General features: G+C 31.2%; 1 protein-coding gene and 1 long non-coding RNA gene across 3 annotated transcripts; both read right to left on the bottom strand.

Moving 5' to 3' along the window:
• Positions 1 to 1,986: 1,986 nt before the first annotated feature.
• LOC132293423 (putative serine/threonine-protein kinase) lies at positions 1,987 to 4,449 on the bottom strand. 2 transcript variants are annotated; one of them, XM_059790904.1, is made up of 6 exons: positions 4,075 to 4,449; positions 3,837 to 3,943; positions 3,492 to 3,708; positions 3,168 to 3,399; positions 2,914 to 3,064; positions 1,987 to 2,502 (listed from the first exon to the last, which is right to left on the bottom strand). In XM_059790904.1, the coding sequence occupies exons 1-6, from the start codon at positions 4,148 to 4,150 to the stop codon at positions 2,209 to 2,211; spliced, it is 1,077 nt and encodes a 358-aa protein (XP_059646887.1). In that variant the 5' UTR covers positions 4,151 to 4,449; the 3' UTR covers positions 1,987 to 2,208. The 2 variants fall into 2 exon arrangements, with proteins under 2 accessions (XP_059646887.1, XP_059646886.1); XM_059790903.1 differs by having other exon boundaries at positions 3,168 to 3,405; positions 4,075 to 4,444.
• A 9,307-nt stretch (positions 4,450 to 13,756) lies between these two features.
• LOC132285235 (uncharacterized) lies at positions 13,757 to 15,065 on the bottom strand. The gene is made up of 3 exons (XR_009472479.1): positions 14,718 to 15,065; positions 14,539 to 14,628; positions 13,757 to 14,331 (listed from the first exon to the last, which is right to left on the bottom strand). It is a non-coding gene; the product is annotated as an uncharacterized LOC132285235 (long non-coding RNA).
• Positions 15,066 to 15,340: the final 275 nt, after the last annotated feature.

Raw genomic sequence — 15,340 nt, forward strand, 5'->3', positions numbered from 1 at the left:
CTAAGGAGAGGAAGAAAAGAAGAAGAATCATCCAAGCCATGTTTGTGATTCTGAAAAGTGATTGCTTTAAGATGTAAAGTGGCATAGACTAATATTAACTAGGGCTTCAAATTAAGCAGAGTAATATTAAGAAAGAATTGAAAGCAGAAAGAAAAACACAAGGGATGAGGAAAGGAAAGGAAAGGAAAGGAAGAGAGTAGTTTTTTTTTTTGGAAGAAAAGAAAAAGAAGTATTTGCATCATCAAAGCACTTCCAAACAAATCAGTTTCATAAAAAAACAGTGAACTTTGCATTGAATCACCTTTTTCTTTTGATCCATAGAAAGAAAAGCTGAAGATAGTAGGACCCTGAAACCACAATAGGATGCTTCAAAACGTTGCCCTTCTTTTACTCTCCTAAAACCCTACCAAAACCCTTTGTCGCTTTACTAATTTTAGACACCAAAAAATATTGAAAAAAGTAAGTGGCAGTTCAGGAGAAGTGGGTCTCAGCAGTTTTAGCTTTATGCCTAATTGACAACTCAAAAGGGTACTTGTTTGGTTTCCGAGTAAAAGGTGGAGAAAAAAAAAAGTGGAATGGGGGCCTTTGAGAATTATTTGATTGTGACTAGTTTCAGCTACAACCACTCTCTCTCTATCTCTCTCTCTCTCTATATATAAACACACACAGACCACACACAGCTTCATAGTTCATTTGGGCTTATTATTGATATCTTTGATTTACCAGGCTATGGTGTTTCCTAAATGCAGGCCATGCCCAATACATGATGCTTTCTGGTGATCCATTTCAGCATGGGAGGTTTTTCCACTTTTATGATATATATTTCATGACATTTTTTAGATGCATATATGCATGCATGTCATACATAATTGTATGCCTGGCTCCCTGCATGCCATTTGTAAAGTCCATCCAACAACTGATGGTCTTTCTGGATGGCATGTGAGGAGCCAAGCATGGCATGCTTTTGATCATGTACACATGCAACTAGTAGGATACTATGAATTCAATTTCCATTGTCCCTTTTCCTGTATATATGCTCAATATATATATATATATATATATATATATATATATAACTCAAAATTTCTTTCAGTGCTGTGACTATGATGCATAAAAAATATACCTCCAATTCTCATTCTTTTCTCTTCAGTCTTGGTCGATGGATATAATTCAATATGTTGCATGGAAAATTGAAATTCTTAGGGCTTCGGCTTCGCTATATGCATATATAGCTTTTCCCTCCTAATTTCCTTCAGGGCTTTCGGTATATGACACACTTTCAGTTAAACAAGTTATATTTGCATTTAGCTTATTAACATCTCCAGTGTTCGATAGAGTAACTCATAATCTCATCTTAATAGTAATCTATTTTATTCTGGCAATTATATCAGTATATTTTTATTCTAAGATCATTAATTGGCATTCATAAAATTAGAACCCCCTATCTAATAATCACTACTACTTTATAAAATTGCTTGTTTAGATGATTTTTTATCATGAATTTTGCTAAAGCTTTGGACTAAATTTCCTCCGATTTTAATTTCACGGCATTGATTTGGTGATACCAAACCCCCCTAACATTACTAAATTTCATATTCAAAGATGCTCCATAAGTCATATAAGGTTGTGTCATGTATAAACTGTGACTATATAACATTCTTATTTCAGTGTATTGATCCTGTGTGTGCTTGTGTTAACTGTAATTGTACTGTGAAGATCAAATGTTGTGAACTTGTGAAGCTCCTCAGATCAGACTGATTTTTGACATGACTCAGGCAACAAATGCAAGGACCAATTTGACCCCTCAAAACAGATCACAGGTATATATCATATATGCATCTAGTATCGGACTATATAGTCTATATGCCTAATTTTGTTGCTTGCTTGCTTGGTAATTGAAGACTAATGGTGTGGCCTGTTATAGTTTAGCCAAAATAAAGTTGTGGTTTGAGCCCACAGCACAATACAGAGTTGTTTTTCTTCATATTTAGCAATAATTGATCTATTGAATTGAATGTTTATTTGATCAAATATACAGAACTCTTCACACAACCTATCAAAAAATTATGAATTTTTACGATGGAGCTGGTTTTTTCCAGACCATGACACTCATTTCCAAGACTGCACTGTTGTAAATTTGGCATGAATGGATGTTCTTTGGACCACTGATCCTGGCTACTCGAAAAGGGGCTGTACATGGGCACTTCTTCAACCACTACTGGTGGAAGCCTTGGAGAAAAGGTTTGAAGAGTGCTTCTGGCCAATTTTGACATCCATGAGATCAGCTACAAGTCCGGGGTGTGATACCTTAACAGCTTCGATATTGATCTCGTTAGTCAACATCTTGACGGCTTCAGACATCTTGGGCCGGAGACTGGTGGTTTCTTGCACGCAGAGCAGGCCGACCTTCAAGAATCGGAAAGCTTCTTCCTTGACATAATCTCTGTTTAGTACTGGATCCACTAGCTGCAATAGGATGTCAGCATTGTACATTTCCCATGCCTGCACGCGCAAATGTGCACAAGGGTCTCATTTTTACCATATGAAGCTAAACTTGCTACATTATGATTGATCCGAAAATCACAATTTTACAACCATATAACATACACACTCACATGCACTTTTTCTACATACTTATGCTAAAACAAACAGATTAGTGCATTAAGTTGAACGGTTAAGAAAGGTAATGCATATTGGACTTGTGTTGATGGGGTGAGACAGGATAAACAATTGTAAGCTACTACAACTATAATGTCCAAAGGTACATCTATCTAATAGGCTATATACAGTAATTTTTTATGAACCAAACACATCCCATCTGGGCTTTTTATGCTCAACCTTCATAATTTGGTTCTCTGCAAGAATGAATAGTATAGCTATGCTAGATTGAGTAATTGGTCAAATTTTTGTTACCTTATCGACGAGGTACTGCTCTCCACTTTCCAAATTGAAGTCCACAACTGGCCTGCCGCTGACAATTTCCAGTAGCAGAACTCCAAAGCTGTAAACATCCGATTTCCTTGACAAATGTCCAGTAATGGCGTATTCTGGAGAAAGATAGCCTCTTAGGCATTGGTGATTGCAAGAAACCCCATTAGCAAAAGCACACAAAAAACAATGAACCCAATGCAGATTTAGTGCAAGAACCAGGAATTAATTCAACTTACAATGTCCCGGCCACACGAGTACTAATGTGAGAAGCATTATCCCTAAATAGCTTCGCCAGACCAAAATCCGAAACTTTTGGTATAAAATTCTGATCAAGGAGTATATTGGTGGCTTTAATGTCCCGATGCACGATATGGGGATCGACCTCTTCGTGTAGATAGGCAATGCCACGAGCAACCCCTAATGAAATATCCCTCCTAAGTGTCCAAGTAAATTTAATCCTGTTCTTCTCTGCACCTATAATCAGCATTCAGCAATCGTAATAAAACATTGAAATTTTAAGCAAACACAAAATGGGAAGCTATTAGAATCAAAATTAGTACCAAGAAAGGCGTGGGCGAGACTATTGTTTTCCATGTAATCATAGACCAAAAATCTGTTAGCTCCATCAATACAACATCCTTGGAGGGTAACAAGATTTTCGTGTTTGACATTGGACAGTGCAGCTATTTCAGATATAAATTCCCTCTCACCTCTCATTGATTCAAGTTCAACTGACAGTACCTTTACAGCCACAACTCTGCCATCTTTAAGCCTACCCTTTATAGTCCAACCAAAAACCATAGTACAACAAAATTAATAATCATAGTATTATTACATTTGCCAAAATACACACACACAAAACACACACACATATGTGTGTGTATGCATATAAAGATGATCATTACCGTGTAGACAACACCAAATCCTCCCTCTCCAATTTTGTTTGATTCGCGAAAACTATGAGTGGCAACTCTCAATTCATTGTAAGTGAAGACACGGAAATTCTGGTCATCTGGTTCAAAAATTCAATAAAAACATTATGACATACCTAGAGAATAGATTCATTTATACGAAGATTATGAAGAGAGGTCAAGAGCAATGAAAAGGAAGCAAAAAAAAAAAAAAAAAAAGGTTAGAACTCACCTTGGCCACTTGTATTGACAACCATGACATCTGTTGAAGAAGAGAAACAATTTAAGCAAGGAAAAGAGAACTTCATATTGTGAACTGTAATTAGTTCTATCTGATTGCCTGAAATTTTGGATTTGACATCTGAATTCCCATGGTTGACGGGTATGTGTATCAGAGATGCAGAATTAGAACATTAGAGAGCCAACAAGAAGAAGAAGAATTAAAGAAAATGTAACAGGAGAGACTAAATACCCAATAATGCCCATGGTATTGACTTTCGACAGACTTTGCTGAATTAGGTATTCAAGAGGACTGTGGTGAGATGTATCTCATTATAGTTGTCATGAGCTCTCTTTAAAATTCACACATTTTTACCCAAACAAAAAAAAGAAGAAAGAAAAAAACAATGGATCATCTCATTGCTTGTATTAATATAGTCTTGTTATAAAAAAAAATCAATATCAAAATACCTTAGAAATAAAATTGAACGAATTAATCAAAGAGAAAGTATCAATTTAGTAAATGATAATAATAATAAGAACACAAAGTTTGACTAAAACCTGCAAAGTTTTACATTAAGTTTTCTGTCAAGGCATAATTAGGATAAAAAAAACAAAGAATTAATTAGTGTTGTAATAAGATTTACCACAACATACATTTTTTTTTTTTCCTGGTCTTTTGTTTGTCTAATTAAGGACATGGTAGGCTTGTTAAATCAAATTGTCGGAGAAGTATACATAATATTTCTATTCAATGTACAATCATATTTTTTCATGAAAATTTCCTGTTTCTCGTATAACCCGGCACAAGCTTGTATGTAATTCAGTACATACAGTGAGAGTAATTATCTGCACTGACTTTTTATTTAATTTTATTTAGTATTAAACCCTTGTAATTTTTTATTTATTTTTTTAATTATATATCTATCAAATTGATTATTCTTTCCATTAAAATTCTTTAAAAAAAAAAAAAAAAAAACCCACTAATTTTAAAATTAATAAATATTGCAAAGAGATAAAATTTTGACCTAATGGAGACATTCAACGTGAGAAGTTTCTAGAGGGTGAAATAGTCCAATTCAAAGTTGTTTATTTCTGAGCAAGGACCAAACGCCACGTGCTATTTATATATATATATATATATATACACACATCTATGTGGTGTATTTTTGTGTACCCTTTTGTTTTTCTTCATTACATGCCTAATTGGTTGCTTCCTCTGCAGTCCCAAGAAGCTGCATGGAGGCTTAGGAGGCCAAGAAGAAAGGCCCAAACTAGTCTGAACCAATCATAAAATAGATTATAAATTTGAACGAGTCAAACTTGCAATTAAAATACAAAAATGGCCATTCTGAAGCTTGCCACGTCAGAATAAAATGGGACAATTCTGTCATTTAAATTGTAATCTCCCTTTTGTTTCACATTTCAATTTAATGAGTCAAAAAAGCATATTGATTCATCGTTTGGCCAATTCATCATCTAATACCAATAATGAAAAGGAAGTCGTACCCAAAGGGTCTAAACCGAGTCTAAGCCCTTTGACTTTGATGGTCACATTCGCAGAGGGTTAATGGGTTTGGTATTCTATAATTGCAACATTAAAGTTTCGGTCCAACTCGTTTTAAGTGAGAAGGAATCTTGATTTATTTTTTATTTAAAATAAAATAAAAATAATGAAAATTTTCTAAACCTGTCAACACGGTAGGCAAGTTCATACATATACTTTGTGATCGATTGTAATTATAACAAGATTCTAAGTAATATGTGAACAGCAAATGAATAATCAAAATATTTAATTTGGACATTAGATGTTATTATTTAGTGTAATGATAGTATACATAATTTGATAGTAATTTTATATTTGAAGTGTCTTTGACTCTTTCATGGTAATGGATAATTTTTTAAATGCATTAAAATCTGCATCTGTATCTTCCTATTTTATGATCATGGCTCATCTTCAATTCTTCATCATTTACCTGTCTTTTATCTTCTTCTTTTGTTAAAAAAAAATAAAAATACTTTATAACCACATTTGAATTTTGAGAATCAAAAATAAAAAAATAATAAAATAAAATAAAATCTTTTAAAATTATTATTACTATTATTTTTGAGAATCATACACACGTTTAGGTGATATTGTAATCCACACATAGAATTGAGTGGGACAATTGCTCCCACTTAACTTTTAATTTATTCTATTTTTATATCTATATTATTTACCAAATTATATATAAGTTTCATTCTCAATTCTCATGACACACAATAAGTTCATACCCTCTATTTGTCTGTCGAATTTCTATATTACTGTGTCAAATTCTCTTCAAAATAAAAGCACGAGGGCATTATAAAAATATATACATTTTTTAGCAAAATATCGACTCTAAAGCCAATTACAAGGATACTATAATCCCCTTTTAGGCAATATTATTTTTTCTGCAAAATAAGATTTTAAATTTTCTGTAAAATAATTTACAATCAACGGTTTAGGCACATAAAAATGAGAGGGAATAAATATCTTTATGAAATTAACCCTGATATAAATTATATGTATAAGATTTGGTTGGGCTAGGTTTTTAATACCTTATTCCAGCCCAATCCAGACTAACGTGAGGTTCAAACTTTTCATCTTAAAATCCAACCTAATCAGCAAAACTAGTTTTCTTGCTAAACTGGGGGAAAAAAAATCCAAACTTTTATTAGTAGTTAAATTAGAAAAATAAATAAAATTTTATCATGGAGTTGAAATATTCGACCATTTTTTTTTTTGTTTTAAAAAAGTTCAGATTTGGAATTTATAAAAAATATATAAATAAACTTTTAATGTACTATTTTTATTAGTTTGTTAAAATTTCTTGTTAAAAAAAATGGAAAATGATAAGAGAATGAACCAAACAACAGAATAAAAGGTCGAACTTAACATGGCTCAGCCCCATCAGATTATTTTTTAAAAACATAACTCCTACCTCTTCCCTTCTCTCTCCTCTCTTCCTCTAATTCTCGATTTTTCTTTTGTATTCAATTTTATCTTTGATTTTGGTTTTGTCTCTCTTTTTGATTTCGCAAAATTGAAGACAAAATAAAAATAAAAAAAAAATTATTCATGTTTTGCAAATACAGAAGCACAAAACCAAAACAGAACAAAAAAGTAAAAGAAAAAGAAAATAAAGCTTTCTCTCCTTCAGATTTTATATCATACAAATTAAACAGAAACTTTGAGAAGATTCATGTTTCTCTTTTCTAGATTGTTTGTTTTTTTTTTTTTTTTTTTTTTTTTTTTTTTGTAAGAGATTAATGTGTTTTGTAATGGCAAATCTTGTATGGATATTTACTTACCCAAAAAAAAAAATCTTCTGCATATTTTTTATCTGGGATTGAAAAGATTTATTTTTGGAAGATTTATAAATAGAGAAAAGTAGTGATCTTGAAAAAGGAGCGAGGATAAATAATTTTGGATTTTGTCTCTAGAATACTTTGAATATATGTATATCAAGAGAAGGGATGTATAAGAAGAATTGGTGAAGAACCAGACAGACACAGAGAGGAGGAGAGAGAAACGAAGAGGAAGAGAGAGAAAAAGGAAAAATTGGGAAAGAAAAATATAGAAAATTTTAAATTTGGAATTTTCGAAATTGATTGAAAAATGTTGGGTTAAAAAAAAATTTGTCTCGAGTATGGAAATATTAAGTGTCAGGTTACAATCATTTCGAGTGCAATCAATTCCTCAGGAGCTACTACTGCGGATATAATCTAAATTTTACTTGATTTGTATGGAGAAGGCACTTTACATGAATTTCATAAATTAGTCGGGACGAAGTTACAAACACCTTAACTATCGGATAAAAAATAAATAATACAAAAAAAAAAAAAAAAATCATGAAGCCTTGTCACTAACCATTTTACCCAACTTTGCATCATAACTAGTGGAAAATTAGAGTTATCTAGAAAATGAGAAGTCCAAATCAATCTTTTTCTTTTATTTCATAGATAGCTAGTGGGACTGGACCTTGGGGTTGGGGTCCTTTTCAATATGGAATAATATGAAGTAACAGTTGATCAAAATAGCAATATATATCTCAATCCAAAAACTCTTTCCTTTTTCAATTTGAAGAAGTCTGAGGTTAATTTTCTTATATAACTTATATATATAACTTTATATATATATATATATATGTCAAACTCATACGGCTCTTTTGGATTCACAAATTTCTAAACTTGTTCTAATATAAAGCTTGAAAGAAAATTGTGAACCTCAAACAAACATCCCTTTGTGGAAGTGCTTAAATTGATACTAACGAGACAATAGTGTTGGTTAAATCATTGTGGGTGGTCCAAAGTTTTAACGCCTGAATTATATATATTCTTTGGGGCTTGTTTGGCTGTCTCTCTTTTTTTTTTTTTTTTTGGGTAATTATACACACATGCCTCCGTCAATGTTCGAACCTCTAACCTCCTTAGAAAGTAAAAGTCTGGTACTGCTAGGTAACTGTCCTATTCGTGTTTGGCTGTCTCTTGTAAAGCTTCCGTTTTGTTTTTTTTTTTTTTTTTTTACAAGACAAGAAGGTAAAAGTTAAATTAGTAGATGTAAAGAGTCGAAACTTGACACTCTAAAATTTATCAAAAATGCTAAACCACTAAACTTTTGAGACATCTACTGCTCCTGTAAAGCTGAATGCTTCAATAATGATTTTCTTATATGAAATATGAATGTTTGCATCATCTACAATAGGAAATTGCAGCAATTGGTGGTGGGGTCAGTCCAAAACAGTTTTGGTGAGAATAAAAAAGATATACAAATAGTAAGCCAATTTATAAGACCTTCTTACCTTTGACATTGTTGCAATTTTTTTTGTAAACTTAATGATTTCTATCTTGAGTAAATTATAATACTCCGTATAAACATCTAACCAAACAAAACATGAGCAACCACCCTTGGTTCTCAACTAATTTATGTATTGAAACCCTACCATTTACAAGTCAACTTTCATAACCTTTAATGATTATTATGAATTCAATTGGATGTCTTTATCAAACGTAACGCTGGGGCATAGGAACTCAGTTCTAGTACATGGTTACAGAGTGGTGGGGCATATTAATATTTCATTGATATCAGACCAACATTAGTTCAAATGTACAGTTGTACGTGGTTGGTTCCCCACTATTATTTTATTTTTATTTTTTTCCCGCAAATACTCACGCACACATTCTCATAAATGTCACAATGTCATTGAACACGAATTCTCGTGTTTCGATTAGGAAAAGAGATTATAACAACAGGTTAGTCTAGTGTTCTTGAACATTTTTATGATTCTATGTTTAATAGCATCGAATTGACTTCATAAATTTAGAATTAAAAGAAATTTAATTCAAAATTTAATTTCAATTTGGTGTTTTCAAATCCAACGTGAATGATTTTATAAGATTTTGTATTATAATTAAATGGTACCTCAACGGAGTTCATCAAATATAATGATCATCTTGTTTTAGTAAAAAGGAAAGAAGAATATTTTACAAACATTTTTTACATTTCTGGTCCCCTTGTGAGCAAACATGAAGCACTCAGAGCATATTGGGTAAGCCCGCTAAAATAACTTCCACCATAATCAAAACAAAAGCAAATTTAATACCAAGTTTTCTAAGCTCCAACTTCCACCATAACCAAAACAAAAGCAAATTTAATACTAAATTTACATCCCAAATTAGGATTGTAAGAAATGGGTAATTGGATAAGTCGCTAAAATAACTTATTAATATATATATATATATATATATATATATATATGTGTGTGTGTGTGTGTGTGTATTAAATATAGTTATATGCGGGGCAGGCCCCCTAGGATATGTATATTGAACCTTTACCCGCCCCGTGACTCTTGACGGGTACAAAATTTGTATTCATGTCCGCCCCAACGGTATAAAAAGTGTTCCCATATCCGTTATTAATGGGGCGGGACGGGGTAGGGCTTTAGCGGGACAGTAAAAATTGACATCCGTATTCGAATCGTATTAGCGTGTCATATCAAATATTGCCACCCTTAAAATTGATCCATTTATTCGCATTCTTGGATGTCTCAATGAGAAGGACTTTTACCACAAAATTACTTTGAAAATAAAAAGGAGACAAATGAATTTTGTGTAAGAATTTACTTTATTAAATAAGTACTGATCTTTGTACAGTAGATAAAGTAAAAAAAATAAAGGTTGAAATTATATTATCCATTAAATAAGTGGAACCAAAGAAAACTCATAGATAGAGTAACAGAGATGAAGAGTAATAAATGTATTTGAGAGGGGGTGATAAATGTATTTGAGTGCATCCAATCAACATTTTAAATTTGGATTTTAATTTTAAATTCAAGTTGCTAATTAATACTAATTTACAAACAATTATTTTAGGATTTGGGACTCATAATATTATAATATATACATACACGGGTAAGAATGAAGTAAAAGATAAGAGATATAAAGTAATGAAGATGGCATTAGGAAGGTTGGATGTGATTTAACTTCCATTATTTTTGTCCTAATCATCATCCATCCATCAGCTTCTTATCTGGGCTGCTGTTGTCGCCGCATAATTATTACTAATTAATTACTATTTCCCCCCCAAATTATGTGAAAATGACAAGCAAACTCATAGTCAAAACTCATTGAGAGCTCAATCCCTCACAAAATGATTGAGCCTGTGAACTCAGGCCTTTAATCACATTATGTCTCAATCAGTGAAGGTTTCAATTCATTTTAATGTCCAAATAATTTTGAAATATGGTTTTAAGGTTTATGTTTTGGGCCTATGGCAGGGCACATGATGTTATTTACCACTCACCACCTTATTGAGTACTAAAACTTTAAGTGAGGGACCCGCAAGCTACAAAATATAATGCTTGGTAGCCTCGTGAATGGAGCTACTATATATATATATATATATATATATATATATATTTGTTTATTTCAAACACAAGTGTCCAATAGGCAAAAACAATCCTTAATTAATGATGGATAAAAATAAATTGTTATTTGATAAAATTAAAAATATTAAAAACTTAGGGCTTGTTTGATATCACTATTTAGCACATGAAAAGAACATGGTAAAGCAAAATTTTAAAATTAACGTAATTGATAACATTTAAGTTACACTTAAAATAAACATATCAAAATTTTATAACCTTGCTAATGGTAAGTAATTTTAGGTTTTAGATATTTTGTTAATAACAATGTTACCCTCAAACATTATATTTTTAGGTTCTCTATAACTTGTTTCTACTCTTGAAATTAAACGTATTAATACTACTCTTGAAATTAAACGTATTGATAAACTTTCTACTCCCCCTTTGCATTTTTATTCCCTTTCACTTAATTTTTACTTTTATTTTACTCAAATTTCTCAAATAATATAAATATAAATAATATTCAACAATATATATATATATATACATACTGCATGGTTCACTTAAATTATAATTAACAATCATGCAATAAAACCCTCACACCATTGTTATGATGCAAATCTACTACATAAATAAATATTGAATGATTTGTGCTTGAATTCTAATCTCCTTTTCATAAATATTTTATTTTCATAAGTTATTCATTTTATATGTTGATTTTGAATTTTTTATGATAAGTTTTGACATTAATATCCATTGTTAAATTGATATATATTTTTTGGTGAAGTTCATTATTTTATTTATATGTCTATGTTTTAATATAGTATCTTTTATAATAATATTATGTGTAGAAAATATTCAAGGCAAAAATGTAATATATACAACATTCATATTTCTACTTTTGCATTTAACAAACAATATTCAACGATTAAAATTAATATAATATCAAACAAGTTTATATATTAATATATTCAGTACTTAAAATTTCAGAACTTGAAATTTTTAGTGCTTAATTTTCAGTTTTATCAAACATCACATTAGTTTTAAATGCTGCAGTTTTTAAGGGGCAATTGAAATATAAATATTTTTTTGATTTTTTTTTTTTTTGAATTTTCAGTATTCAATATTTAGTGATACGTGATGTTTCACTTAAAATTTTATCCTATTTTAAACTATTGTTACCGTTTTTAGTGATATTTAAATTATTTTATCAATTTAACTTAATTGGTTAAGCGCTGCCCAGAGGCATAGCGACGTTGATAGAGATTCGACAGATAAGTCTTTGAGGTCTCGTTTTCAAATCACACTCATAACTTAAATAGTGTTTGTTATAGGATTGATACACATACTTTTTTTAAAAAAATATAATTAAATAAACGCTGGATTGAGTAATACTATTTTAAAATGTTCAAATCAACCAACCATGGACACTTAGGTTAGTACTGATATGAAATCGAAACTATGATATATATATAAGTAATTATTTTTATTGCTGAGTAGGTAGCCCTGACTAATCAATGGCGCATGTGACTTGTCAAATTCATAATGGAACACATATTGGGTTTGTGTCCAATTTGTTCCTCTTGGTATCCTCTCAATAAGAATTATATTTACTAATAATGGTCACTTATTGTTGGGGCTGAAATTCGGAGAAGATCGATGAACCTTGACGGTATCGGTGTGGTGTCTGTCAAGAGCTCCCCGACAATCAAATTAGTCACGAAGGTCTAAAAAGAAGATAGGGATTAATAATAGTTTTTACGTCTTTTTAATGGTTATTGGAATCAAAATCGTTCCGCCGATGTCGATGATTGATCTTATCTTCCGTTTGTGCGAAATCATAAGAGATTTATTATCAAATTTGTGGGGAATATGATTTAATCCTTTTGACCTCCTCCAATTATAGTAGGATTATTCTTACCTGTTGAATCAGGTCAGATTTGATTTCATTATCAAGATAATAAAATCTAATCAATTTTATCGAGTGCAGGTATGTTTATATTTTTCCTAACCACTTATTAACTAGTGAATTGTGTATGGAGCTTGATTATTAGATATATCTGCGTTCACGAACGTAACAAACCAAATTCTATTTTCATGTCTTTTTTAATTTTATTTTGTAGACTTTCTTGTCATGTTAGTTGGGGGACAAAGTAATCTCGGAAAAGCAATATTTACCATTAACATAACGGCTAGCAGCCTAGCACAAGATGTGCTCAAAAATATAGTTAAAAATAATATTTGATTATTTTTTATTACATGTTCCGTATACATTTTGTGAGCTAAAAAGGAAATTTGTAACTACAATTCCATTAAGTTTCTTTTAATTTATATAAAGAAAATATTTATACCTTCAATAGTGAAATTTACAACATCCTTACTATTAATGTAAACAAATAATAATGAACATGTCATCTTTAATTATCAAATCAAAGAGAGTGGAGTATATACTCAATTACCAAATTAGATGTGATTTGATTACCATCTATGATTTGGTAATTAAAATAGCATGTATTCATTTATTATTGGTCCACACCAAGGGTCACTATATTGTAGATCTTCACTAGTGAGGACTTAATTATTGTCTTTTATATAAACTCAGTACGCTTATTAGTAGATATATATATATATTTTTTCTTTTTCTTTTTCTTTTTTTTTTAAAAAAAGAAAAAAGAGAGGTTTGAGTATTTAAAACTTGTTAGGGACAATATTGTAAAATTAATAACTGTTTGTTTGAACTTTGGAAAAGCATATATATATATATATATTTATTATTTAATCAAACCACAAAATATTTTATTGATCAAACACTTTATATAATTAAGGACGAAGTGCCAAAAAAAAAAACCCACCCCAATTATTACCCATTTGCAAGAAATTCCCTTTAAATGTTTTTGACAAGAAACTCCCTCAACTATGAGGAGGGGGTGATTTAACTTACCTCCGTTTAATAATCTTGTGAGACAATTTTTTCTGACCAAATAATCCTTACATCTGGGTAAGTAGCTTCGGTTAGGTCTTTACGCGTGAAAAAAAAAAAAAAAAACAAAAAAAACAAAAACAAAAACCTTCTCCCTCACTTTCTAAGAAGTGTGTAAGAAAAGAGAGATATATCAAAAAAAAAAAAATACACATAGAGGTAGCTCCAAAAATCAACCAAATGGAGTGCAATTCAATGACCTAGCTTAAAACACAATATATCACCTTAGAGAGAGAGAGAGCTTTGGACTCTTTTGTGTGCGTGACGCGTGTGTGTTCGCCGGAGTTGCAAGCAGCATATTGGAGATTACTGTGTGTTCGCCAGAGTTGCATTCACACCCTGGAGCTCACTGTCAGTTCGGTTGCTATCGAGGTAGGTTGCCGTTGCACGGAGCTCGCCGTTGAAGCTGGGTCGATGTAGAATGAAAAAATCAAGTTTTTGATTCAGGTTAAATGAAAATACCAGAAAGCAATAAATTTAATTTTTTCATTATTTATGAAGAAGATTTATGAAATTGAAACTTAATTTCATCCCTCTTTACCGATAATTGCACACTCACTCTATAGATAAACAGTACATTGGGAGTAACTATTATAACATAGAGATGACTCACCTTCGTCACAATATATTCCTCAATTTCCCCAATTTTGCTCATGTAATCCTTCAAGCCATCTGTATCCACGTCCTAAGGGATGCCCAAAACCTACAAAATATACAAATATGCCACAAATATATATATGTGTTTGTGTGTGAAATTTATATGGCAACGAACATATACATAGAAAGTTGTACCAAGGATGAAAGTAAGAACAAGACTTGAGCAACTCCATCAGTGCTCTTTTTGGCGAAACTGGGCCAATTTTTGAAGATTGGATGCTCCAATGGACCATGAGAAAAGTAGCCCCAAAGAATGACTCTTGATGGAGGTAGTTAGAAAGCAAGGGTGGGTTGGCATTTGGCCTCACTTTTTGTGGGCCTATTTTTGTTTTCTTTTATTTTTTAAATTCAGGTCAGAACACTATTTCTAAACCTAGAACATTATTTGAACATATTTGGCTAAAATAAAAGCTAAAATTCAGATTTTTTCCTTACTTTGGTTTCTCTTTGTTTTTTTTTTCCCTTAAAATAATTGAATCAAAGAGTCGTTAAGGCACTATTTGGCTGACACAAACAGTGTCTTAAAGGCTTTTTTAGGCAAAAAAAAATTGTTTTAAAAAATTGGAAAAAGTGATTTTTTTTCCTTTTTAAATTTTTTAATGTTCCTATTGATATAGCCGTTAGAAAAAAGTTAAAAAATAAATTTTAAAAATATTTTTGGAGAGCAAAAGTGTACCATTGGAGTACACGCGATACTAAAATTTAAAGACTCTACAATGCTGACGTGGCTATGGGAAATACTTATATGACTAATGAAA

This window comes from Cornus florida, unplaced genomic scaffold (genome assembly GCF_030987335.1).
Source record: "Cornus florida cultivar Cherokee Brave unplaced genomic scaffold, ASM3098733v1 CherokeeBrave_3.0.0_Hap2_Chr02, whole genome shotgun sequence".
Taxonomy (NCBI): Eukaryota; Viridiplantae; Streptophyta; class Magnoliopsida; order Cornales; family Cornaceae; genus Cornus; species Cornus florida.

Coding starts and splice junctions, on each gene's coding strand:
- LOC132293423 (XM_059790903.1), bottom strand. CDS start 4,150: ATGAAGTTCTCTTTTCCTTGCTTAAATTGTTTCTCTTCTTCAACAGAT. Junction 3,944..4,074: donor TGTCAATACAAGTGGCCAAG/GTGAGTTCTAAC, acceptor TTTTTGAACCAG/ATGACCAGAATTTCCGTGTC. Junction 3,406..3,491: donor TCTCGCCCACGCCTTTCTTG/GTACTAATTTTG, acceptor TGCTGATTATAG/GTGCAGAGAAGAACAGGATT.